Source organism: Vanessa cardui, chromosome Z (genome assembly GCF_905220365.1).
Source record: "Vanessa cardui chromosome Z, ilVanCard2.1, whole genome shotgun sequence".
Taxonomy (NCBI): Eukaryota; Metazoa; Arthropoda; class Insecta; order Lepidoptera; family Nymphalidae; genus Vanessa; species Vanessa cardui.
This window is the reverse complement of record NC_061154.1, coordinates 5,203,030-5,230,960: the sequence shown is the minus strand read 5'-3', so window position 1 is coordinate 5,230,960 and position 27,931 is coordinate 5,203,030. Positions and strand designations below refer to the sequence as shown.

Here is a 27,931-nt window from a genome sequence, read left to right as displayed (position 1 = left end):
TTGTATCACGAGACGCCGATGCGTTAGCCCAGTCTTGGTAGCGTTCCCATTTTCGGCGTGAAGCCGTCTTACAGAGGCGACCAAACCAGGGCTGGGACTTGCCACCAATGGGCACCGCAGAATATGGAATGAAAAGTTCCATACCCAGAAGCACCACATCGGCGACAGAGTCAGCAACAACGCTCGGATCATCCATCGAGAAACAAACTCGCCCCCATGGGTAAGATGCAAAGAAGGACCGCATCCCATCCCAATCTGCTGACTTGTAGTGCCACACGCGACGACAGCCCGCGAAACGAGGTCGTGACTATCGTGTAACTGGCACTGTACTCCGGACGAGACAGTGGTCCGACGAGCCCAGAGGGGGATCGACGACAATCTTATAGCCGTCCGGATGCGAAGTCAGCAGAAGGTCCAACAGGGAAGGTGTATGATCCTCCACGTCCGGTATTCGCGTTGGCGAGGTGACCAGTTGTGTCAAATCATAAGCCAAAGCGAAGTCGAGAACAGATCTACCCGCATGATCAGTGGTGCGTGATCCAAGCCACTCTGTATGATGAGCATTGAAATCGCCCAGAATAATGATCTCTGCGGATGGAGTCTGCTGCAGCACGGAATCTGTAGCCAATTGGACGTGCTCAACCAGTCGGTCGGTTTCGGCATTACCGCTATGGGACCTATAAAGGCACGCGTAGATTCGCGGATGGTCGTCGCAGTCTACGCGCAGCCAGATAATTGATAGGTCCTGCCCTTCAAGGCTGCCGAGGCGTCGAGAGCAGATATCATCTCTGACGTAAACGCACACCCCAGCTCGTGGCACAAAAGTATGCTCCAATTTGTACCCGGGGTAAGAGAGAAAAGACGTATCGGCAGGAGAAGATATCTGGGTCTCGGTAAGAAAGAGCAAGGCCGGCTTCGCCGTCTCAAGGTGAAAGTGAACGGCATTCAAGTTGGAGTTGAGTCCCCTTATGTTGCAGAAGTCCACAGCGAGTGTGGTAGGGGTTGCCTTATGATGCCTGCTCCGCTTGCCCCGAACAGTGGCGAGCGCAAAATTGCCCCCCCAAGAATTCGGAGGGCAGCCTGGGCATCCCTGCTCAGGTGGTGTACGTCCTGAGCATGGATGCCCAGAGAGGGATTCTCCATCGCAGTCGCTGATGGTACCCTCCTGGGGTAATGTCACCAAATTCTGCACAACCATGTTTTGGGGGGAGAGGGATCGGGCCTCCGGAACTCTCACTTACCGGACGAAACGCGGTAGCATAGCTACCACTTCACGCCGATTTTAAGTGAGAGAGTGGTACTTCCCCGGGCGTGCCGGCCCATTCGACTGCAACCGAGAGGTATGCAGTGTGGCACTACCACTTTTAATAAATTTTAAATTTACATATTTTGACATAACGTCATCTAGTAGCTATAGGTTACATTAATTATTACGTGTACAGCTTGAATAAATAATATATAAATAAACAAAATTTAAATTGTAAATATATCAGTTAATAATTAATTAAATGTGAACTTGACTTTTTAATTTGAAAAGATTGGATTGGTCAAATGGGGCGGAGTCAGGCCGGTAAACAATGACAACTCACTGCATTCTTAACGCGAACAGACTATAGTTTAAAACAATATTTAACACCAAGAAAGTATTATATATCTTGACAAAGATAGTTAAAAATGAAGTTTATAATATTAATATTACCTTCAGAGCTTTCAGCTAACTTTGTAGATGTTTCTAGAACTAGATGAACAGTCGCCTCGACATCAGCGCCGATGCCTTTCAGAAAGGCCAGATTATTCTCTCGAGTCGTGGAATCTATTTGGCCTATACTCGGCAAAGACGAAGAATCCTTCTTCAGATCAGAGTTCTGAAATGAAAATATTATAAAAATATTTTTTTTTGCCATTAATTTTAGTATAGGCTGTGTGTAGCTTCATGTGTATAGTACGACACAAATTAGATGTAGCATCGGAAAATGCAATGGAATGAAAATAAAAACGATTACTGCCGATTTACACGACCAATAGAAATAGCTCCCTATCGCGCCATTCGACGCTATTCGTCGCTATAGATTCACGCGTCAGAGAAAGCGAGTGCATGTTAATCGACGCGTCAAATTGCCGAATATATTAGGTCATATGATATTACAAGTTATTACGTTTGTGCAAAGATCATATTCGCATGAGAAATAAATATTGATAATTTGGGATAGCGTACTCAATTCGGATGCGATCGGTTTTACGAATTTTGCCGATGCTACATCTAAGTTGTGTCATACTATACGTACATATTCATTTAGTAAAAAGCAGTAATTTTAATATTACAAACATACACTCTAATTTTATTATATGTATAGATTTATTATAATTACAAAAACATAGCTAGTTACGATGTGTGATGTGATATATATCGCAATCGTGTTGGCTCTTTATATATTTCAATTCATTTAAATATTTTCAAAACATTCGCAAGTATTCGCAACGCCATATAACGAAATTACATTTATAATAACTGCTCATACAAATCACGTCACAAAGTCACAAAATAATCGTTCGCGTACAATTATAGCTTTTTCTTTTTTATTTAACAAAATTTACAGTTTTAAAATGATCTCATATAATGTATATAAGATATGTCAATAGGGATATAGTGAAAGGCATTATATTTTGAGGTATCAGAAAGCGATTTGCAATTACTGTGGCACAGCCTTAAAATAACAAATTATTAAATAAAATACTAACTAGAAATCTACAAAGCAATTAAATCTAAAAAAAAAAATTCAAATCGCATAATTCAACACAACATAACCAAATGATTAGGTATTATTTGCAAAGTATACATAACAAATTATTTTGCATTTAGCTACTACATATTTAGATGTTTGTACATTATCATGTAACTAGTATTATATAGACATATATAAATACAATAACATAACATAATGTTTTGATATGATTAACAAGAACACAATATTGACTCGGCAATCAATTAAGCTAGAGAATTACTTTCGCGGAGCGCATAACAACAACAACAGCCTGTAAATTCCCACTGCTGGGCTAAAGGCCTCCTCTCCCTTAGAGGAGAAGGTTTGGAACATATTCCACCACGCTGTTCCAATGCGGATTGGTGGATATATGTGGCAAAATTTCTATGAAATTAAACACAAATACATAACTATCTATATATCTATTTATATAATTAAGTATAAGCCCGATATCAGAATATCATTAACGTGAATTATTTCTTATCAGCATATACCAAGCACATACAATTAAGATAAATAACATTTCTAATGCGTTTATATTCAATCGCTAGCCAGAAATTACTCACTAAGTTCTAATTTTAAATAACAACCAATAATACTGCACCTTTTTCTTATCGATTCCACTCAAACTCTCCATAAGACATCTATACGACACTTGCTCCAAAGACGCGGTACTTTTGAAATCATGTCTCAAACTACCGTGCCTCGTCCTTTTCGAATCGAACGAAAAACTATGTGTATCATTCAATTTCGGTCTCGTCGGCGAACGGACCGATCTGAACGAATGATTCAATCTATTACGCTCTTCGCTGTTGAAATAGTCGTTATGGAATTGCAACTCGCTGCCGTGCTTTGAATCTTTATCGAGTTTCTGGCAATTGTTCGAACATATGTAAGAGCTTGATGGAAACGAAGCGAAGTCGACTGTGGGCGACGTCTCTTTGGAACTCGAACTGGATGAAGCTTCGAATGTATCGCAGTCAGAGTTCGCGTCGAAGAGACTCAACTGTTCCGTTAGACGCACCAATGTCGACATCGTCTGAAATATGCAGAATACATAAATACTACGATAAAAGTCATATGTTTTACAACATTGATTACTCTTATCACCACACAATCAACTGTGGTCTATAAACAAATCTTATATTTACGTATTCGATGCGATTTCCTAGTAACTCAGATAATTTTACTCTTTAAATCAATTTTACTCTTTTTACTTACTAAGTTCTGAAAACAATTTATCAAAAATATGACCTCTTATTTCCTCTTTAAAATGAAGTATACAAGGCAAAAAAACAATGACACATCTAATATATATATATATAAATATTAAGAACATACTTGATTTTCCGAGTCATCACTGCAACTATGTTTCGCCCATCCAATAATTGCCAGCGATTCCTCGACCACAGCTGGTCTCCATAGTTCGAGCATGACTTTAACTTTAGTCTTAATAACTGAAATAAACAATAACAGATAGTACAGAACCAGAAAGTATTATAAGTATAGTATGAATAGGTGTTATATGACGTTACGGTACCCTCAACTATATTAATGACTTCACTCCTTTGAACGGCTTGCAAGAGGACAACTATCCTGTCCATATCCGTCGAAATTTCGTCTCGTAATCTTATTAAGGCCATAACGTTATCGTATTCAGCCTGAATCTTATTCGCAGCTGCGTAGTTCAACGCAGCCTTCGTGTTACTTATGTCTTTCACTTGTTGAACGAGCCTACGAATGTAACAAATATATCATAAATTCATAGTAACCAATTCCCTGCTTTGCACGGTTACAATGCTGACACTAAATATACTGTAGTGTCTTGAAATGTTCATAGTTTTTCAGTAATTCTGTTTTTTACTGTGCATATATTATACATATAAATAATCCTCTGGAATCACTTTATCTATTAAAAAAAAACAGCATCAAAATCTTTGATGCTGTTTTGATGATATAGGGACAGACAAAGCGAGGTTGTTTTTATACTATGTAGTGATAGGGATCTTATAGTGACGGAATAATAACATAAAAATAATCCTAAATGAATGACTGTCATAATAATGTTGTAACAAATATAAAACAAGTTTTTTGTCGATAATATTTTCATACCTAATTAAACCGCCAGTACGTTCGGCTTTATGCGTGTGCGCGGCAAACGCACCCGCTGTGATGACGTCATGAAACCCAGTCTTGTTCAAGGTATCGTTGTATACCCACATCCTTTGTAGGTGCAGGTTTATTGGGGCGAATTCTAAACTTGAATCGTCTAAAATAATATGTAAGGTTTTATATATCAATATAATACAGATCCGCGGTAAACCTTAAGGCATAAAATATATGTATATAATAACATAATATTTAGTGTTGTCTTAAATTTTCGCGATTATTACACATTTAAATAAAACTAGTTATAACGAATAGAAATTGTTGGCGGTAGTTGTAAATAACACTTTGATCTTAGCCAAAAGGCCGAGAAGCGATGGGATGTAAGGGGGCGCAAACTACACCTTAGTGCCCCAAGCCAACCTCACCTGCCCGTGGTGCATCCTGCCGACCAGCAAACGAGGCTCTGGCGACCGACTGATGGCGGTATAACCATCAACATAATAGGCGTAGCTAAATACCACAGGCCGGTGACGGGCAGCAGCGTCACCGGTGCGAGAAGCTACGCCCTGCGATCGCCAACCCGCCTGCCCAGCGTGGCGATTATGGGCACAACCTCCACATACAGCACACACGCAAGCCACGGCCCCCAGTTCCCGGCAGCCCCGCTATTCCTCGTCATGGTGGCGACGATGGTAACGGCGGGACGGGGCGTGCTAAGAATCACCGGGCTACGGGAGGCCACCACAACCGACTGACCCTTGCGACGTACAACGGACGCACGCTACGGCTTGACTCGCATCTAGCGCAACTTGAGGTAGAACTTGGGAAAATTAGGTGGCACATATTAGGGCTATGTGAAGTCCGTAGAGAGGGAGAGGACACCGTAACCCTCGAATCAGGCCACCTAATGTACTTCCGAGAGGGTGACCAACAATCCCAAGGTGGCGTTGGGTTTCTGGTAAATAAGTCCCTAGTTGACAACGTGGTGGAAATCTCCAGTGTGTCGAACAGGGTAGCGTACCTCATTATAAAGCTCACCGAGAGGTACAGCCTCAAGGTGGTGCAAGCGTACGCACCGACCTCGACACACTCGGACGATGAAGTGGAAGAATTATTCGATGACATATCGAGGCCCCTCCACTTCACCACGAAAACCCACTACAACGTTGTCATGGGGGACTTCAACGCTAAAGTGGGAGTACAGAACTGCAGCGAATCGGTAGTAGGACCCCATGGACTTGGAAGCAGGAATCATAGGGGGCAAATGCTTGTCAACTTCCTCGAACGGGAGGGGCTCTTCTTGATGAACTCCTTCTTCAAGAAGCAGCCGCAAAGGAAGTGGACGTGGCAAAGCCCCGACACTATGACGAAAAACGAGATCGACTTCATAATGACGGACAAGAGGCATATATTCAGAGACGTCTCAGTGATTAACAGGTTCAATACCGGTAGTGATCACCGACTCCTCCGAGGCTCTCTGAATATCAATTTTAAGGCCGAGCGCGCCCGTCTGATGAAGTCCACGCTCCGACCAAAGCTGCTCCAAACCATTGCGGGATCTGAAACATTCCAGTCAATCCTGGAGAACCGATTCGCTGCCGTGGAAACCACAACGGACGTAAACCAGAACCTCGAAAATGTAGTTCGAATTCTCAGGGAAGAAGGCACGAGATATTGTGGCATGCAGCGTAAGGGCAGGAAGTCGAACCTTTCGGAAGAGACTTTGGGGCTCATGAAGAAACGACGTGAAAACCCACCTGTCACTTCGTCAGAGAAACGGCAATTAAACCAAGAGATCAGCAGGCGCGTACGACACGACCTCCGGTGCTCCAATACTCTTGCAATAAAAAGAGCTATTGAGCAGAATCGGGGGTCTAAGGTGTTCGTACAATCTCTTGGAAGGAGCCACCTGACGAAGTTGACCACAGCAAGTGGAGAAGTCGTTTCTTCTAAGCCGGCAGTACTTTCGGAAGTAGAGGACTTCTACGGCCGATTATACGCATCGCATGCATCTCGACCTGATCCCGAAAATGAGGATCCTAGAGCTACATTAACACGCCATTTCTCCGAAGACCTGCCTGAAGTCAGTATTGGCGAAATCGAGACTGCTCTTGGACAGCTTAAAAATGGAAAAGCCCCTGGAGAGGACGGCGTTACCACAGAGCTATTAAAAGCGGGAGGTAAACCGGTACTTAGGGAACTTCAGACGCTTTTTAACTCTGTCCTCTTCGAAGGGAGAACTCCGGAGGCGTGGAGTAGGAGTGTGGTCGTCCTGTTCTTCAAAAAGGGAGACAAAACCCTGCTGAAGAACTATCGTCCCATATCCCTACTGAGCCATGTCTATAAGCTGTTTTCAAGAGTGATCACGAACCGTCTTGCGCGAAGATTCGACGAATTCCAACCCCCGGAGCAGGCCGGGTTTCGGACCGGATACGGCACCATAGACCACATCCATACAGTGCGGCAGATTATACAGAAGTCCCATGAGTATAATCGGCCCCTGTGTCTTGCATTCGTGGACTATGAGAAGGCCTTTGACTCGGTTGAAATCTGGGCTGTTCTGGAGTCCCTGCAGCGTTGCCAAGTTGATTGGCGATACATCCAAGTGATGAGATGTCTCTACGAAGCTGCTACCATGTCCGTCCGAGTACAAAATCAGCAAACAAATCCCATACCATTGCATCGAGGAGTGAGACAAGGGGACGTTATTTCCCCCAAATTGTTCACTAATGCAATGGAGGATATGTTCAAGACGCTGAACTGGAAAGGACGTGGCATTAACATCAATGGCGAATACATCTCTCACTTGAGATTCGCAGACGACATCGTCATCGTGGCATAAACGCTGCAGGACCTACAACAAATGCTGAACGAGCTGGCTGATTCTTCTATGCGTATCGGCCTACGGATGAACTTGGATAAAACCAAGGTCATGTTCAATGAACATGTTCTACCGGAACCGACTACGATACACGGTACCGTTCTCGAAGTTGTTCAAAAATATGTCTACCTCGGACAGACTCTGCGATTAGGTAGAAACAACCTTGAGGACGAGGTGAATAGAAGAATTCAGCTGGGTTGGGCAGCGTTTGGGAAGTTACGTCGAATCCTAACATCGTCGATCCCACAGTGCCTTAAGACGAAAGTCTTCAATCAGTGCGTCCTACCCGTCATGACATACGGAGCCGAAACGTGGACACTCACGACAAGGCTGGTCCACCAACTTAAAGTCGCTCAGCGTGCTATGGAAAGGGCTATGCTCGGCGTTTCTTTGAGGGATCGCATCAGAAATGAGGTTATCCGTCAAAGAACCAAAGTCATCGACATAGCCCACCGGATTAGTAAGCTGAAGTGGCAGTGGGCTGGTCATATTTGTCGTAGAACCGACAACCGTTGGGGAAAACGTGTTCTAGAGTGGAGACCGCGTCTCGGCAAACGTAGTGTAGGACGTCCTCAGGCACGGTGGAGTGACGATATACGCAAGGCGGCAGGCAGGAGCTGGATGCGAGTAGCCGGAGAAAGACCACAGTGGCGTGCACTGGGAGAGGCCTATGTCCAACAGTGGACAAAAATAGGCTGTTGATGATGATGATTGATGAGTTGTAAATAATATTTCTTTTGTTCCTCAAATAGACAAGTATCACCTTACCCGTGACCACGAACACTAAAGTGCTCGAAACGTCGGGATGCCAAAAATAATTAATATACGCGATTCAAATCCGTTATAACTAGTTTTATTTAAACATAATATTTGTATACATCATTCCAAGGGCGGATTTTGATTGTCACGGCATGCGTAAGCGATCCCGTGGCGCCCGCCGAAAGACGGAGAGGGTACCGCTGGTTTTTTAGTGGGTAAACCCGGTGGACTTGGGCACACTAGGCGTTCAAGAAACCGGGGAGTCCCACACCCCCCCCCCCCCCCCCACTTTCCATCACGTGGGGGAAGCGCGTAAAGCGTTTTTCCAGCGTAAAGAAAGGGCGGATTTTGAGATCATGTGGCCCTGTAGCATCAATATATGAAGAACTCGAGAGAATAAAATAGAGGAGGGCTGTAGTCATCAACTGGTTTTTCTATAATATATTTAACCAGACCAGCATAATTAAAGATAGTCGTGAAACTTAAGAATGCGGGAAATTAAAATAAAGTAAAAATTCAGGAGCATTGTGATATTATAACATACTATATATAAGTGTATAGAATTTATTCCACTACCTTTCTTAGAACTTGCTTTGAAATATGCATGTTCAGCTTGATGTAAGCACCTCTTAGAATGGCAATAATGCTTCAATAACGACACGTGTGTGCTCGCCAACCCTAGCTGCTTACTTTGCCAATGTCCACAGACATCTCCCACGGATAAAAGCTCTTCCAAAAGCTCTTTCTCTCGTTGAATGTATATATCTCTACAACACATGACATATCATAATTTTCGATCTACTAAAATAATTAAGAAACAGCACCTTACTCTCTTCCATAACATAAATAACCCTCACTTTAACCTTATGGTTATATTTTTTATCAATCTATACTAATAGTATAAATGCGTAATTAACTCTCTGTTAACTGTTAACCTTACGCTTAAACCAGTTAACCGATTTAGATGAAATTTCGTATGTAAATAGTTTGAATGCCAGAAAAAGATATAGGTTACTCTTGGTCATTCACACGACGAGAGGTAAAATTGTTGTTATAGGTAAAGTATTATCAATTTCGCGCGAATAAAACCGAAGTTTCAGCAAGTTGTATATATATTTACAAGAACCATCATATAACAGTTATTTTTATAGTTGACTACTCACAGCACTTGCATCGGCATTTGGTAACACAGTTTTGGTTCAGCCATAATTTCGTGAACTGTTATATCTCCTCCTAGGCCAGAATGGAATCTATATGTAACTTGATGGCTGTTGACGAAATTCTGCTTTAAAAGGTTTCCATAGGAGGGAAATTTTAACTTCAAGCCGAGCCTAGGAGGCAATGACTGTGATCGTCGGTGACATAGAACTTTTTGTGGAACGTCTATGCAATTCCTATCATTCGCATGGCTTGGACTGGTTCCGATATACGAAGGTTCTAAGCTCCATCCATTTATCGTGACAAACCCAATAGTTTTGTTGTCACGGGCAACGAGTCCCACTCGCAACCTTTGAGCTTCCTATTAAATAAACAAAATATATAAATTAATGTCAAAAAAATCAATTGTCATACGCGTATCAATGATAATAATCATGAAATTGTATAATGCAAATAAGTTTTTGTAAGAAATGATTACGACAATGATTAGTAAATATTTATTTTTCCAAAATATGTAAATAATTATTTATTTACTTTTAATTATTTATCTTTTGAATTTATATGAATTTTAAAATAAGCAAATATGTAAATGTTAAGTTTTAAATTTAATACCACAAATCAGATTATTGATAAATGAAGGTGTATTGTATTGTAACTGCAAAAAATGAGTAGTAGAATAAATGGCTTTTTTATTTTTTTATTTTATTTATTTTTTATTTATAAATTAATGAACATACAACATACCGAATAAATTAAAATTCTATTTACTACGTCATTATAAGTGTATTGTTTGAATAATTATTACAGTATAAATAAAGTGTTACCTGTATAGTACTCAGTTGTAAGGAAGTGAAACCCATTGGTACGGCTGTTTCCGAAACCCTCTCTTTAACGTCATATACGACTATCCTAACTATGGCATCTCGAGTTAAGCCATCACTGGCACGAAACAATACAGTCTTGGAAAAACTGGGATTACTGCAAGTCTAGAAACACAAATTTAAACTAAACTATAGCCATATTTTTCACCAACTTGACAGTCTAATAAATATAACTATCAAAAAATAAAGAAAAAAAAATTACATCTGTATTTTTTATAAACAAAAATAGTACGTTTATTCCACAAAAAAACTATTTATTAATAATTATATGTCGATCTAGGACAATATAGGTCTAGGTGTATCTCATCAAAATATAATATTCGTCATAATGTTCTGTGGGGACAGAACATTATGACGAATATTATATGAAACAAATATTAATCATGATCTGTAATGGCGAATCAGCGTAAAATAAGTCATTATAATTAAATTGATTAATTTAAATTTCTTACGCGATCACAAATGCGGAATTTGCATTAATTATGTAATTTACTCTATCCTGTTGCTAATATTCTCATTACAGTTAATTGTTGTTCATTTAGTTTTTTTTTAAATAATAATCAATACTTTCTACTCATACTTGACGTACCTAAGTCAAGTATGAGTAGAAAGTAAGTACTGAAACTCATATTGCTGTAAAGCAATATGAGTTTCAGTAACTAATTTTGAATACTCTTTTCTTGATTAATAGTAAATTCATCCTTTTTCCACACTTATTTCCTATCCATGACCATTAAAATTAGAAAACAAGGACATTGATGTAAGCTTTTTGTCTATGATTATTAAGTTTATAAAATAGCTTTTACTCTTGTAATGATCCTACAAAACAGATTTCAAACTTTTATAAATAACTTGTGCATGCCTTATGCACACAGTGACTATATTTTAAAGTTTTATTTTACATAAATATTACTTAAGGTGCATCAAGCTACATTTCTCCAATACTGTAAAAGTAATTTTATAATTCTGATATCTTTTGTATAACTATAGAGCATAATGCTACTTAGGTTTTCCTTGAATGTTTATGCAATATTAATAACTCAATTATAGCGCTATATATATAAGGAAGGTATCCTTATTCTATTTTGGCTCTTGTAGTGTTACAAAGTATATTAATAACTACTTTGTATTGAATGCTTTTTTAAGATTAAAAGTTATTATTAAGCAATACTGCATCTCCTTGCTTTTCAAAAGAAATAAGCATGTTTTTAGACAAGTAAAGAAAAACTTCAATAAACAGCTTATATAAAAATTAAGTAAGATCCGCACTATCTTATGGGATAAAAAATCAATACAGCACTTGTTTAAACCTCTTGTGTACTAGCCGGGCATGGCTGTCCTAGCTAGGCTAATTCAATAAACTGTTACAAGAGCAATCAGTCCTCTTTCAAAAGTTAAAAAAACGTGAGTTTATTTTGAAAAATAAATCACAAACAAGAATATCTAGCATTATAAATATAGTTACTATCAAGTATTCACCTCTACGATCTCTGTTGTTCCATATTTTACACAAAGGCCTTTAGAATATTTGACATAAACTACAATTAGTGGTGATGGTGGTCGACCATGCGCATCACATAAAAGATTATCACATGACAGAGCTAGCTCACACAGCGGTACTTCATTTGTATCTGAAAGTACATGAATATTTAAAACATTATGAGTACTTCATTGTACAGCACTTTCTACATTCTGTTCTATATAATTAAGAGAAATATATGACAATACATTTGATGTTTTTACTTTACAAAAAATTATGCATCTCACCCAATACAATCCCTTTTTGCAATCTATATGTTGTTATATCAGTAACTGCCCTTATTTTGTTAAGTTTCTCTTTAAGTGCAACTATTTGTGCATTTACAACGTCATAGGGTGCCATTTGTATCGCTTTCAACCATAATGTACGCTCAGCTTCATGAAATGTGGCCATTCTGTAGCAAATTCCATTTTCCCACACTTAAGGAAAAATAATAGTTATTTATTCTGATATTCAATAATATAGGCTGCCAATATAATTACATATTAAATAGAAAAAATTACCTATTTGAAATGGCCAGTATCCATTTTCATCTTGAGTCTGTACTTTAACTTGATGATGACCTAATACAATTATACCGACAGGTTCATGCCATGGTTCAGGGCCTTTTAGATAAAATAAAAGGTTTCCTCTGAGACGAAACCACCGTAAGGAGCAACCTAAGAAGTATTTTTTTCCATAAAGTAAAATAATATCATACATTCAAATCAAGAAATTTGAATATTTTTGTACATGCAAAAATTTCAATCAAACATTTTGGCAATTGTTTACGATACCTTCAGAACGGCGAAAAAATCCGTCTTGCTTTTCCCTCAGCACTATGACCCCTTCGCGATCGAAACTTTGAGAAGTCTGCGAAGCTAATGCAGCCAACTCTTGCTTATTAAACCTCATTTTATCAAGTTGACATTTGTTTTACAAATATATACCACACCTTTTCAAACGTTTTCATACATATTTACGATTAACTCATTTTAAGTAATATTTATTTATATAGTTACAAACTACTACAGAATTGGATAAAAGTAACCATTTGGTTTATGTCTGTATTTTAGATCTATAAGCAAAATAAATTTCTTTGTTATGAAACAATAAATCTAGCAAAATATATGAGTCTTAACTCACACTTAAATAGTGACTACATGTAGTCAATACTTAAGAAGTAGCAACAGAATCAGAGACATAATACGACAGATCGAATTCATTGACATTGACATAAATAATACCATGCAACACCAAATAGTGTTGCATAGTATTGAGTTTTACAGATTTATTCAATAGAATATACCAAAAATAATAAACTACAATCCTCTGTTTCGGTCTGGAAATTGACACTCACCTACGCGACTCTAATTATATTAAATTATAATATATAAAATGACTCTTAGAGGCATAGTAAGTAATGAAACAGGAAAATTGTAGACTTGATGGCTGAGGTCATGTCTCAAGCTTCCAGCTATTTAAGCTCAAAGTTCTTAAAATATTTAGGTCAGAACGAAAATATTATAGAGCCGCCCGATAAGGAAAGATTCCTTATCGCAATAATTAATAAATATAGTTGTAGTAACCTTGCTTTGCCCTTTTCTTAGCAGTTTATTAGTGAAACGCAATGCGCTCAAACAGTCCCGTCATAAAAAAATTAAAGGAAGATGTTCTTAGACCTTTTAAGAGCGCCGTATGGATAGTCATAATTAACAATTTAACTGACAATTCAAGCAAATTACCTGCGTTCGTGGCGGGATGGTTTTTTTCACCCTCTTAACCATAAGTGGAGTTAAGAAGGAGGTGTGTTGCTTAAAATAAAAGTTTACTTAAAATGACTGTAATATTGGTATAATTGAAACAGTCCTATGTAATTTACGCCTAATGGAATTCTCTGGCGATGGTATGGGTTTGAATAAAGCTAATAAAATACCCTGACTAGATAAACAAAATTAAGTATTTGATATTCCCTATAATTAGAAAAGTAAACAAATTCGCTTTCGCAATATTCGGTAGGACAATATAGATATGTAAGAAAAAAAAGTATTTTATTTGTATGCTTTTTAAAATATTTTATTTTAATATATCGATTAGTAAAATGTTTTTATTGAATATATTATTTTAAATACACAATCTAATATTTTTACTACAAAGTGTAGTTCCATGTTTATATTTTCTGTAAATCACGTGACCTATCTTCTAAACTAACCAAAGACAAACTGTCTTTTCTATCCACGCCCGGCGGTAGCGGCTCATGTCCTCTATTGAAATTTGAAATATAATTTAATAAAAAGTTTAATGTTAATCACGAAAACATGGACACCAGAAAGCTGACGGAAATACTGCGCGCTACCATTGACCCAAATCAGAGACAGCAAGCAGAAGAACAGCTCTCTCAGGTACATCGCATATTGTCATCCACATGCTCGAAAAATTTACAATGCGACCAATTTGCACAGTTCATTAGTGACTATGATATGCCATTGTGCTCATGCCTTCTTAATTTTTATAGACAATAACATGCCGCGCTACTCTAATTTCTTTAAATCATTTTATCTTTTAAATACGTTTATTACTTAGTTGCTTTATGCATCGTATATATAACCTGGAAGATTCTCGATTTGACACTTTGCATATGGCATACCCCGCTGTAATATCTGAGAATGAGATTATTTTAACCGCACCACACGAACATTTAGATATTGTAAGACAACATTTGAATTTAAAATGTACTAAAAATAGATAAAAAATTCAGATATGTCTATAGATAAAAAATCTACATGAGACTTGATGTATACAAATATTTTAGAGACACTTGAAATCTTTTATGTATCTGAACATATAATTATATTAAGAAATAATATTTCAGATTCACAAAATAATTGGATTTGCACCTACATTGCTACAAGGTGTTATGCTACATGAGGTGTCAATACCAGTACGTCAAGCTGGAGTTGTTTACTTGAAGAACATGATAACATCTGGATGGCAAGAGAAGGAAGCAGAGGATGGGGAGCCAATACCATTTAGCATTCATGAACAAGATCGTGCAATGATCAGAGATATGATAGTGGATGCTATAGTCCAGGCACCTGATATTATAAGAGTACAACTGTGTGTTTGTCTTAAGACCATTATAAAAAATGATTTCCCATCACGATGGACTCAAATTGTTGACAAGATACACATATATTTACAAAACCATGAGCCAAATAGTTGGATGGGAGCTCTACTATGTCTATATCAGCTTATCAAAAGCTATGAATATCATACAGCTGAGAAAAGGGTTCCACTCATTGAAGCCATGAACTTGTTATTACCGATGATGTACAACCTTATTGTGAATCTCCAAGCCGACCAATCAATGGAATCTGTTCTGATACAGAAACAAATACTCAAATGCTTTTATGGCTTAATAAAAGTAAATCTACTTTGTTATTAATTTAAATTTTTAAAGTAAAAATATTATAAATAATAGAAAATTTATTGCAAATTTTTTCATAATGTTTCTATTTATAGTACATTTTGCCATTGGACCTGATCACTAAGGAAATTTTCACCAAATGGATGGAAGTCCTGAGGTCAGTCATGGAGCAGCCTGTACCAGATAGCACTCTTGAAGTTGATGATGATGAACGTATGGAACTGCCCTGGTGGAAATGCAAAAAATGGGCTGTACATACTTTATATCGTTTATTTGAAAGGTAAACTAATTTCAAACACATCCTTCCATGTTATATATTAACAATATTGTTAGTCTGAAAAATTTATATTACTAATTAGTTGTTTATTTTTTTTTATTACTATATTATATATATTTGTTATTATCTTTTCGTAGGTATGGAAGCCCAGTTAACGCACGTGATGAATATGCCCAGTTTGCTGAATGGTACTTAACTACATTCACAGGAGGAATTTTAGAGGTTTTGCTCCGAGTACTTGACCAATATAGGAACAAAGTTTATGTATCACCAAGAGTATTGCAGCAAACTATCAGTTACATAGATCAGTGGTAAGTTTAATACTTTTTTTTTATAGTAGCCATATAAAAAAGTTAATAAGAAGCATAACATCTAGAATATTGGGAAAATTTATAAATGTATTAACATTGTATTCTATTGTGTAGTACTATAATGTGTACATATTTTGTTCACAGTGTGAGCCATGCACATTCCTGGAAGTTATTGAAGCCACACATGTTTGCAATCATTCAAGACGTGCTATTTCCACTTATGTCTTACTCCGAGGCTGATGAAGAGCTTTGGTTCACTGACCCCCATGAATACATTCGTATTAAATTTGGTGAGTTCTTGTATATACCTAATAACTATTGGTTTTGGAAATCTATAAATAACAACTGTTTTTAATTTGAAAATTTTATTCTAGATATCTTTGAAGATTTTGTGTCACCTGTAACAGCAGCACAGACATTACTCATATCCTGTTGTAAAAAGAGGAAAGATATGTTAGAGAGAACTATGCATCTATGCATGCAAGTTCTAACAAGTCAAAGTGGGGAATATGGACCAAGGCAAAGAGACGGAGCCTTACATATGGTTGGAACACTAAATGACATTCTGATTAAGAAAAAGTTCTACAAAGAAGAGATTGACTCTCTCCTTAGTCAATATGTCTTTCCTGAATTCCACAGTCAGCTTGGTTACATGAGAGCTCGGGCTTGCTGGGTTTTACATTGTTTTGCTAGTGTTAGATTCAAGAGTGAACCTCTTTTGATTGAGGCTGTCCGATACACTGTTAATGCACTGCTTAATGATGCAGAGTTACCTGTCAAGGTAGAAGCAGCCATTGCCCTCCAAATGCTTTTAACATCCCAAGAGAAAGTGCACAAATTACTAGAACCTCAAGTTAAGGCTGTCACAACGGAATTGCTACAGGTTATCAGAGAAACTGAAAATGATAACATTGCAAATGTCCTACAAAAGATTGTACCACTTTACACAGAGCAGCTGATGCCTATGGCCTATGAAATTACAGATCATTTAGCAACAACCTTTAGCAAAGTCATTGAAACAGATTCTGGAACAGATGAAAAGGCAATCACAGCTATGGGTCTTCTCAACACAATGCAAACAGTTCTAAATGTAATGGAAGATAATCCTGAAATTATGGCACAATTAGAAAAGACAGTCTTAAGAGTTGTTGGACATATTCTACATCACAATATTATAGGTAACTTTTTTATCATTTTTATTGATTTTCATCATTTTGTATAAGAACACTTCTTATTAATAATAAAACCATAATATTACAGAATACTATGAAGAAGCTATGACATTATTGTGCAATTTGACTGCAAAGACAATATCGGAAGATATGTGGAAAGTGTTGGAGATGTTGTATCAAGTGTTCGAAAAAGAAGGTTTCGACTACTTTACAGATATGATGCCAGTACTTCACAATTACATCACTGTTGATACTAATGCATTCCTGTCCAATGAGAATCACATACTTGCTATGTTTAACATGGTCAAAGCGGTAAGTTAATCTATGCATTATTTTTTTTTGTTATAATAACTGAATTAATAAATAATAATTACTAATGCAGATTGCAGTGCGAGTTCAGTTTTGTAGATAATTTAAGATAAATTCACTATGTGAAGCAAAAATTGTTATTACATATATTATAAATTACTTTTAGTAAAGCAGCAATATCTCTGTTACTATAGTTTTCAATTATTTATTTTTTTAGTTAAAATGCAATGCGAAATCATATATAAATGTAATTAAACAAATGATTGCTTATTTTTGTATGTTATATAAATGCACTATCTATATTTTTCTTTATCTATTTTCATTGGATATATAGTTGCATATTTAGATGATATAAGCTTCATTGGCCGTAGCTAATACACATGTTGTCAATAAACCTTGAGATGTATCAATGTCAAATCAATTCTTCTGATATTCATTTAATGATGCAAATCAGATGACACATTTATGAATGTACATGTGTAAAACTATATTTTGTATTAAAAATAGAAATCTTTAAGAATGTGTTTTTTTAATTTAATTAGTATTAATAGCAAAATTGCAAGTGAATGATCTGTTGCTGTTGCAATGTTTTGCTCTCGTTGTCATGTTTTGTTTTGATATGTATAGTTGAGCATCTATAGCTCTTGATTAAGATTAAGAAAACTTTCAAGAGAGCTCTTGATTAGTTTAAGAAAACTTTTTTATGTTACTGTGTAATCTGAGCGTTTGTTGAATGATGAACCAGATCTTAAAAACATTTTATTTGATCAGGTGCTCAACTCGGATGCCGAAGATGAATCAGAGGTATATGCAGCAAAACTTCTTGAAGTTATAGTTCTTCAATGTTCTGGAAAGATAGACAACTGTCTACCGTCATTTGTGGAACTAGTTCTGAGCAGACTCACTAGAAAAGTCAAGACATCTGAACTTAGAACTATGTTGCTACAGGTACTATCATAATTACATATTATTGCATAATATTTTAATGTATATTGACATTTGTTTTAATAAATTATTTTCGTTATTAGGTACTAATAGCCATCCTGTACTGCAATCCACATCTGCTGTTTACCATTCTTAATAAACTTCAAGAGTCTGTTCCTAACGCATCTATCACACAACACTTTATTAAACAGTGGATACATGACACAGACTGCTTCATGGGGTATGTATTTCAAAGTTTAAATGGATAATTATGTTGGGTTATTTATAATAATATCAATCTATGAGACTAATTAAATTAACCATTCTTATATATGATATAAAAGAAGTATGATTGGTTAAAAGTACTAAGGTATTTTTCAATCATATATGGCTTCTCTGGTAGATCCAGATATACATATATATACAGGTTTTCACATAGACAGTATTAATATTTATTGTTATAGACATAAATATTATCTTCATTGAAATGAGAATTATTGAGTTTGCTCTTTATCTAATACTAGTTGTCACCCGCGGCTTCGCTTGCCTTTCTGAGACTACTTGAGTTAGATAATTTAAAAAAAGCCACTATTTCCAGAAATGACCAAAAAACGTAGCATCGTAACATTTCGTTGAAGCTTTTACAATCAACTACACTGTTGATTCTATTAATCTATGCCTTTATATACACACTACATGTGTACCGCTAGTATTTGTGCACCGCTTTTTAAATATTGGAAAATGTTATATATATATTAATTCGTCAAGCCTAGGCTCTCTGAATGTAGAACCAACCATCTTCGTAAAGGTTAACGTGAATAGACCAAGGATAGTACACAGAGTTACGTTACGTACAAATTTCGTAGTCGTGTTTTTATTAAATGTTGGCCTATCTGATTGTTCAGCCTACATATATGACCACTATTTCGAGCATCTAACCATTCTGGAAGTATGGAAGGTTAAAATAGACCTCCGACATAATGGTTGCCTACTTGGACGATACGAAGCTATTATTGACTTAAATGAATATTTGTTAACATAAGTTTACAAATAACTACAATAATACTTTCCGCTTTTGTTACAGGCTACACGATAGGAAGCTATGTGTGCTCGGTATATGCACTCTACTCGAGATGGGACCACAGAGACCTAACCTAGATGAAATTTTGCCTAAAATTCTTCCATCATGTTTGGTACTGTTTGATGGCTTAAAACGCGCATACGAAGCCAGAGCCGAGGCTGACGAAGACACATCTTCGGAAGAAGATGACGGTGATGAGGATGAAGGTAATATTTTGCTGAAAATATATATAATTATTAAAAACAAATTCATTTACGAAACATAGACCGCTATTCTCTGTAACATAAAGTGCTGTTAATATACTCTATATTTATATTTTTACAGAGGTGCTTTCTAGTGATGATGATGATATCGATCAAATGAACAATGAATATTTGGAAAATCTCGCAAGGCAAGCAACAAAAAATAGTGCACAACAAGGCGTCAACCTAACTGCCAAGATTGAAGAATACGAAAGTGACGATGTAAGTATTCAATACAATAAAAACTATATTAATTATTCAAAATAACTAAATATAACTTATTCATTACAGTAATCTACTTACTTTTATAATTATTATCATAATTTAATAAAAAGTATGAATGAAAGTATATATTTTTATTTTATTTAGGATGACGACGACTTTGAACCAGACGAGACAGCTATCGAGTGTTACACGACGCCGCTCGACGAGAAAGATTGCGTTGTTGATGAATATATCAAATTTAAAATCACATTGTCAGGTAAGACTCCATGAATATTTTAAAAAGATTTTTGAATTTGTGATGGACTATGTATTTATTCATCAATAACTTTTGTGCTACTTTTTACATATGGTAATACTGTTTTATATTTAACAGCTTTATCAACCAGTGAACCAGCACTTTATCATGCACTGACTAGTGTTTTGACTGAGGAGCAACAGAAACAGTTGAACACTGTTTTTGTATTAGCTGATCAACGCAAAGCCCAACAAGACAGTAGACGCATTGAACAAAGTGGTGGTATGTATAATTATGCATAAATATTAGAGTAACTACTATAAAATGTGAGATAATTACAAATTAGTACTTATACCATAAAAATGACCTATTACTGGCTTTTTTCTCGAGTTATCCTGATTTATTAAGTTTCTAAGATTTTTTTTCATATTTTTTATAGATTGACAATATTAAATTCTTGGTACATCATTGCCAACTTTTACTGCAGATTTTTACTTACCTTAGTGAACTAATTTCAATCAAAACTGTTATTATAATGTAACTCTACCAAAGTATAATAATATTGGTTTTGTTGATAGTACAATTATATTCAATAAATTTTTAATTGATTTTTGTCTAGTTCTATGCTCCATAAAGTTTAAAAATGCCCTTAAAGAATGCCAATATAAGAACACTTTAATTAAAGCTATTTATTTTTATGCTAGAGTTAGAATTGATTTTAAATTAAAACTTATTTGTTCCAGGTTATTCATTTACCGTTCCTGCACAAGTACCTACTACATTCAAGTTTGGTTCATAAATTATTTTAAATAATATATCAATGCATTATTTAAATCATTTCGTGGAAATAAACTGTAGATCATTAATGATATTAGTAAACCCACACACACTCTAGTTACTTTAAAATCTATTTCAAAGTAAATAATATTAAGTTATCATAATGGCCATTAATGACCTACACCCGGTGACATAAGTCTATGTTATAGTCTATTAGCGTATAGAATGCAGTTGAAATTACTTAGGGAGCTGGCTTTGTATGATTTCATTGTTGATATTAAAAATGTTTCTAGAAGGTTTACATCTGTGTTCATTGAAATGGCTTTTGTATTAATTAATTGAAAGTCGCATTTGTTTTATTTTGTTTGTCACTTCTAAAAAACTCTAAAGGCTCTATAGGTAACGAATTTACAGAAAGTAATTATGAAGATTGTTTCTTTTTTTATTATTATTATAATTATAAAATATGCAAAAAGTATATGTAATTATTATTTTTTTCATCATTATCCTTATTATAGTCTTCAACTTTATATCGTGGACGTTCGTTTTATTAAAACGAATTATCGAAATGTGATTTGTTTGTCTCAAATCAGGTGCATTACATTAAAAAAGACGGATGCGATTATAATGTATATATAGCACTTTTGCTGGAATGGTAGATTTTATAAAAAAATATATCGAAACATTGCATTGCAACACATAACACTATATAGCTTACGGTAGTGAATACTGTTCATATAATTTGTATGTCTTTTAAAATCAAAATTATATCGTGTTTTGTACACCATGTCTGGTAGCGATATAATAAATTAGTGTATTACTTGGTAATTACTGATGCTATTTATACTGTTCCATAAACTTGTACATAGTATACTGCGTCAAAATCCCTAGCTATATAAAACGCAATTGGAATATATAAATGTCATCAAAATAAATGAAATAATGATAAAAATTTAAAATATTCATTAATTTTTAAGTTGCATTTTTGCTAGAATCTGATTTTAATAAAATAATAGAGAAACATTGCCTAATATAAAGGGTTATATATAAAAAAATGACAGCAAATATAAGCAATTTAGGGGAATGTATTGCTATATTTTAATACATTATGCAATGCCTTTCAATTTTTCTATTACATTTTGCGTATTAGTTTTGATATACTTCTTCAAAATGTATATTTAATAACTACATCAATAATTATTTGACTAGTTATTACGGCTACTGAATTATATTAATAATTTTGAAATATAATTGCATATCCTTACTTTCGAACTATAGTATTCTTAATGCAAATAGACTATTAGACATTATTGAAAAACGATATATAAATAAATCTAGGAACAGATTTTTTTTTGTATACAATGGATATTGACTATACCTACAGGTTTTTTTTTTAAATTGCTTTTATCGTAGGCTTGTATTGCGCCGATTTTGATAAAGTTTCTATCAAGACTGCTTCGAAATATTTAAAAATTGTACAACACTTACAAAGCACTTGGACTTCCCTAAACACTTTATAAGTTAAAAAATAATAGTATTATATAAAATAATGTTATATTTACTGAATTGTGAAAACTCTGACAATACATTTTTGTTAATTCGAAACGCACTTATTAAATGTATATCAACAAAATTATGGAAAATAGAGGTTTTTGTTATGTTATAGCTATGTATATATAAACAGTTGTTACCTAAAATCTACAAGAAAACTGTCTTCCACATGGTTGAAGTTGCATGCAACATCTAGTCGTTTATATATTTCTATGAGTATGTTAATCTATTTAGGCCTAAAATCCATCGAACCTAAAGTTACCCCTGCTAGTTTAACGCTAATCGTAAAAAATAAACAGACGAAAAATAAAATAACCTTTTTAAACTCATTTTGATGCGGTGTGCTAGGTTTATTTTGAAAAACACTAAATAGTATAAACATTTTAGCGACTTTTCATATTACTATACAATTGATTGTTTAATATTTTTGAATAAAGAGTTAAGGGACGTTTAATAGCAGCAATAAATAATGCAATAATTTTTTATAAAATAAGCAATTAAATTTAAAGCCTAAAGTGAAAAGGAATTGACACAACAAATATTTACTTGTTTATATTAAAAACTTTTGTTCATTATTTTGATAGTTTACGGTAATAACAATGAGGCATTGCCTAAGTTTATATTTAGTTTTCAAGATGATAATGAAATCGAAAGTTTTTACAGTAACTTTTTTTTATCTAAAGGGAATGTTCCAAGGCAGTACTACGAACGACTATCTCTATGTCCAAAGACCATGTGTTAAATTATAAGTAATTCAATGGACAGGAATAACAATGCAATGTATTTTTTTTTCCTTGAACAGCGACTATTTTTATTTTTATAAATGAGGTACTCTTGTTAATTGAATACTACTTGCATGTCTAAGTTTTAGTCACAGATTTACGATATTATAATATAATATTCAATATTTGTGATGTTTAATTATGTGCTTTTGTTTGTGTTTATTTCTATTATAGAAAATATAAGCCAAGCATAAGTACATAGTTATAATAAGTGTGAAAATAAAAATTCTTGAGTTGTTATATGAATTCAAAGTTTCTTACTGTTTGTGGTGTATAAATCTATACATAAGTATAAAAAAAAATCAATGAAATGAACTGGTTTTTATATATTTATGCGTATTTAATATGTAATAACAAAAACGCTATAAAAGAAGCATTTTCCAGGCGTAAAGAAAATTAAAAAAAATATTAAGTTTGAATAATTTATAAAGGTTGACATTTTGTAATGGGAAGTTGTGATTTTTTTTTATTAAAGTAAGAGAACACATTCTCATGAAATTCATAATCACAAATCGTTTAATTTTGTTGTAGGTGCTTCATGTTGTAGAAAATATAACGCGCATATAAAGATAATGTGCTACCAACTTCCTGAATAATTAGGATTTCTAAATGTGTGTGTTTTAGCATTAATCAACTCTCTATAGTAGACGTACTCTTTATGAGCATGTGATTATAATATTCTTAACTGTACTGGTATCTTTTGTTTTTAAAAATCGTTTATATTTCGCCAAATTGTTAGTCGAGATTGTAATAAAATCATCATCCATGTAATGGTATATTCTCTAGCGAAATGATTTCATCATGTATTTTCGTGTGATAATTCGAGTCCCTAATTTTAAGACATCTGTTGCTTGAATTTTGTTTTCATTTTTACATAATTTATCATTACATAAGTATATAAATTATACTGCTTAAAGAAAATTCGCTAAGAATATCCGTTGATTAATGTGAATCCTTATGTTCTTCGGTTTTGCATTTTTTTTTCACGATCTGAAAACCTAACTTCTTGTGATTTATCAAACTGTAAATTGTCTAATATGAAATTCAATAAACTGCTTTGACGTATAAAATAATGTAATTATTGCTATCATCCAATTAATATTTTATATATTATTTCTACGAAGTGAATTCTTTTGCTACATTATACTTATTTTTTTATATAAAATGATTTTAAGTATATAATTTCTTTTACATAGCGTGTTATTCATGAAGGTAGATTCCAACAGAGTTTAAAATATTTTCTTTTAGTTTGGTGCTGTGAGAGAAACTAAAATTCAACACCAACTTTATACCACGTAAGATCTTATTATAACTGTGTTTCTACATTATGTTACATATACCCTTATCATCATAATGATGTGACTTTTCATTTATCAACCATTCACTTAACCTGTAGCAAAATACAAACACTGATGTTTACATTGTGAAAGTATATGAATTATTATTTGTAGATAATATTATATTAATATTCTAAATGGCTGCTTAGATGTATACATAATTACAAAATAATCTGTATTTTTAATAATTAGCTTTTTATTTCAATCTCCCTTTGAAATATTTCTGGAAATGAAGTAATCAGCAGTAACGTTATCTCTAAGTACTATGATGCACTTCAAATATAAAATCACACAAAACAACAATAACCACTATATTTAACTTTAAATGTTAAGCATCAACTTATTATTGAAACATTTTATATTACTCATCAGAGTAATACCTTCTCAATATATTATTCGTACCTCGATCGTAATATAGGTATCAATCTTAATATATACCTTCATAATGATATATTAGACATATCTTTTAAGTGAACATATAAAGACGATCAAGTTCAAACTCGGCTGCTTTAAAAATAGGTAATCACAAATAGATATTTTATCCCCTTTACAATACTAGAATTTTATATGTTAAAATTGAGAATAAAGAGTTTAAACAGTGTGTGAAAGAACATACACCTTAAAACATACTTAAAAGATTTTTGGGCGAAATTGTCGTAATAGATAATTCTGAAATGTATATTATTGGTGAACGTTAAATTAATAGATTTGCTGTTTAAAATAGACGTCAATAATTGCAAGAATAGATGAACGAGGGGCGAAATACGCCCTAGTGACTGCGTAGGTAATGTATTAATTATAAACATCAAAATAAATACTTGAGTAATTCATATAATGGAATTATTTTTTATATAATAACTAAGAAAACAACTAAAAACAGTTACAGTATATACATAAAAACACGATCTTGAAAATAGAATAGAAAATGTTACTGTTAGATTTCTAATATTGTTTCATAAATAGGTGAGATGAAGGTCTAAAAAAAATCACGAAATTACTTTTTATGTTCCAAAATCAATTACAAAATACTAACACACATTTTTTGGTTCATGCCTTTTTCGTTTAAAAATTAATAGATTACTAAAATAAGAACTGATAATAAATGCGCATTATTTATCAATAAAACCAATATGTATGAGGGACAGTTTATTTTAGAATGTACATACATCAAGAAATACAGCCACCGTTTAAATTACCCCATTCCTATATGCATAGTGTATTGACTCAAGAACTATTTATAATCTTTATTTATATTATATGGGATCTTTAAAATATTGACATATGTATACAGTTATTTATTTAACATATATTTTATACAAATTGGTATACTACAGGAAATGTAATTTAAAGATAATATTATTTCTAAAGAAACTTATAATAAGTATTATGTTACTATTGGTATCAATTCAAATATTTAATGATTACAAAAAAGTACACTATAAAGAAAGACTTCTACAGAAGTAAGCTAATATGGTTCTTAGTATGTATTCAGATTCAATGAATATAATTATTTTGTAATGTAACATGAACAAAATAACTATGTCTCACAAAAGGCACCCTTGGTGATTGCAAAACAGCAGTGTACATCTTAAAGTTAGCCTTATAAATGATTTTTACAACCTAAGTAGTTTAGCAAAAACCAACTAAAGAAAAGTTACTTCCTGCTACATAATCCACATATATAATTTAAACAATAGATAAGTTTTAAGTACATTTAATACATTCATATTTAAGTAATCACTAAGTTTGAGTATGTTAACATAATGTAACAACAATAATTTAAGGATCATTTGTTATTAATCAAAGTTTGTCATACATTTCAATGGGTTTAGGGAAATAATGTTGACTAAGGGTTTTTCCTTAGGCAACAATCTTACAAAACTACTTCTATTTCCTCCTATGTTTTTTATTATTTTTTTACATTTATGATATTACATGAGATAAATATTACATAGTGGTATCAGCAATTATTCACAAGCAAATACAATATGAAGTATATAGGTTTATTTCTACATTGATTTTTATTTAACATAATTTTGATTCACATGAAATTTATAATTATTCTTCAACTCATAAATCTTAATTTAGAAATACTAAATGTCGTAGCCTCATTCAATATGTATTGTAAACAATTATCCAATGACCAATTTTTATTAATAAATGATAGAACAATTATTCTATCAAATGAAGACCCCTAACCATTATACAACATATCAACCATTTTAAAAACTAGTAACAAAACTTACAATACTTAAAATAAATAATTAACAAAGAATATTTAAATAATTTTACATATTTTATACATAAAAAATTAAATAGACTAAATTGCTATTCCCCTGAGATAATCATATCGGTATCTTCTTTTGGCCTGTATCTGCCCTATTTTAGATACCATGTCACTATCACGGCACAGGCCACAAAATGTACTAGTTATAACATGAAAAGGACTTCGGTAATATAAATTAGCATCCTTCAAATTTTTATTTTTCTTGTGGCACCTTACGTGTAATAATATTTCAAGCAACATTAAAATGACACAAACAAGGCTGGAAAATATCATTAGAGTAGGTATAATAAGGAACAATCTGGGGCTTGTTGTATTTGCTCCAGCTAAGATCTTTTCTTTAAGAGCTTGAAATTTCTTAGTTTTACTCATATATCCATTTGGGAATTTAAAAAACTTACGATTGTTTTTCGTTTGTTTGACGGAAAATATAGAAGGTATTTTGTTCAGCACTGATGGCTCTCCTGTTTCTTCATTGATTTGGTATGTAATAACTTCTCCAGTCTCGTCGTCACAACAAAATCTTTTGAGTTTAACCATGTTATTTGTATTCATTTCGACTTATTTTAATTTTATATCAATATCGTTTATAACAAGGTAAATATGGTTTTCTAAGATTGGTTTCTGTAAACAAATTTTTATTAAATTAATAAATATACAAAGTTTCTACTTTAATACACAAAATATTAACTATTAGAAAATATAATAAGAAATATGTACCTGTAATATCTGAAATAATTATCCGGCAGGTTTTATTAATGCTGCACCGCCATCTTCTAATTTGTAATTTCCCATTACATACCAAAGAGCAACACTACGTTTTTACCTATCAGACAAACGACACCGACAGTAAGAAACGTTCAATGGCTACGGCCTACGCTACACTAGAGTAACAACCATACAATTACCATATAGAATAATATCACTA

General features: G+C 33.8%; 3 protein-coding genes across 3 annotated transcripts in view; 1 reads left to right on the top strand and 2 right to left on the bottom strand.

Annotated features, from left to right (window-relative positions):
• Nucleotides 1-13,284, bottom strand: part of LOC124543029 (inositol polyphosphate-4-phosphatase type I A-like) — a 29,416-nt gene extending 16,132 nt beyond the window's left edge. The window contains exons 1-12 of the mRNA XM_047121039.1: nt 12,867-13,284; nt 12,594-12,749; nt 12,318-12,509; nt 12,030-12,181; nt 10,494-10,655; nt 9,675-10,030; nt 9,088-9,278; nt 4,875-5,031; nt 4,303-4,496; nt 4,104-4,219; nt 3,367-3,801; nt 1,700-1,865 (exon numbers count right to left, since the gene is read on the bottom strand). Of these exons, the coding sequence (XP_046976995.1) occupies nt 1,700-1,865; nt 3,367-3,801; nt 4,104-4,219; nt 4,303-4,496; nt 4,875-5,031; nt 9,088-9,278; nt 9,675-10,030; nt 10,494-10,655; nt 12,030-12,181; nt 12,318-12,509; nt 12,594-12,749; nt 12,867-12,984 (2,395 nt within the window). The 5' untranslated portion in view covers nt 12,985-13,284. The remainder of the gene's footprint in view (nt 1-1,699; nt 1,866-3,366; nt 3,802-4,103; nt 4,220-4,302; nt 4,497-4,874; nt 5,032-9,087; nt 9,279-9,674; nt 10,031-10,493; nt 10,656-12,029; nt 12,182-12,317; nt 12,510-12,593; nt 12,750-12,866) is intronic.
• A 1,007-nt stretch (nt 13,285-14,291) lies between these two features.
• Nucleotides 14,292-21,527, top strand: LOC124543055 (importin-7). The gene is made up of 14 exons (XM_047121073.1): nt 14,292-14,471; nt 14,942-15,493; nt 15,592-15,776; nt 15,911-16,084; nt 16,229-16,374; nt 16,459-17,262; nt 17,345-17,568; nt 18,337-18,513; nt 18,594-18,730; nt 19,574-19,776; nt 19,895-20,034; nt 20,182-20,293; nt 20,411-20,554; nt 21,016-21,527. The coding sequence occupies exons 1-14, from the start codon at nt 14,388-14,390 to the stop codon at nt 21,069-21,071; spliced, it is 3,138 nt and encodes a 1,045-aa protein (XP_046977029.1). The 5' UTR covers nt 14,292-14,387; the 3' UTR covers nt 21,072-21,527.
• Nucleotides 21,528-25,852: 4,325 nt separating this feature from the next.
• Nucleotides 25,853-27,894, bottom strand: LOC124543056. The gene is made up of 2 exons (XM_047121074.1): nt 27,724-27,894; nt 25,853-27,627 (listed from the first exon to the last, which is right to left on the bottom strand). The coding sequence occupies exon 2, from the start codon at nt 27,556-27,558 to the stop codon at nt 27,040-27,042; it is 519 nt and encodes a 172-aa protein (XP_046977030.1). The 5' UTR covers nt 27,559-27,627; nt 27,724-27,894; the 3' UTR covers nt 25,853-27,039.
• Nucleotides 27,895-27,931: the final 37 nt, after the last annotated feature.

Bases quoted from the DNA above. Each gene is read 5' to 3' on its own strand.
- LOC124543056 (XM_047121074.1), bottom strand. From the start codon at position 27,558: ATGAATACAAATAACATGGTTAAACTCAAAAGATTTTGTTGTGACGAC.
- LOC124543055 (XM_047121073.1), top strand. From the start codon at position 14,388: ATGGACACCAGAAAGCTGACGGAAATACTGCGCGCTACCATTGACCCA. The intron at 17,263-17,344 runs GTAACTTTTTTA...ATAATATTACAG, and splicing joins TCTACATCACAATATTATAG to AATACTATGAAGAAGCTATG. The intron at 20,294-20,410 runs GTAAGACTCCAT...TATATTTAACAG, and splicing joins ATTTAAAATCACATTGTCAG to CTTTATCAACCAGTGAACCA.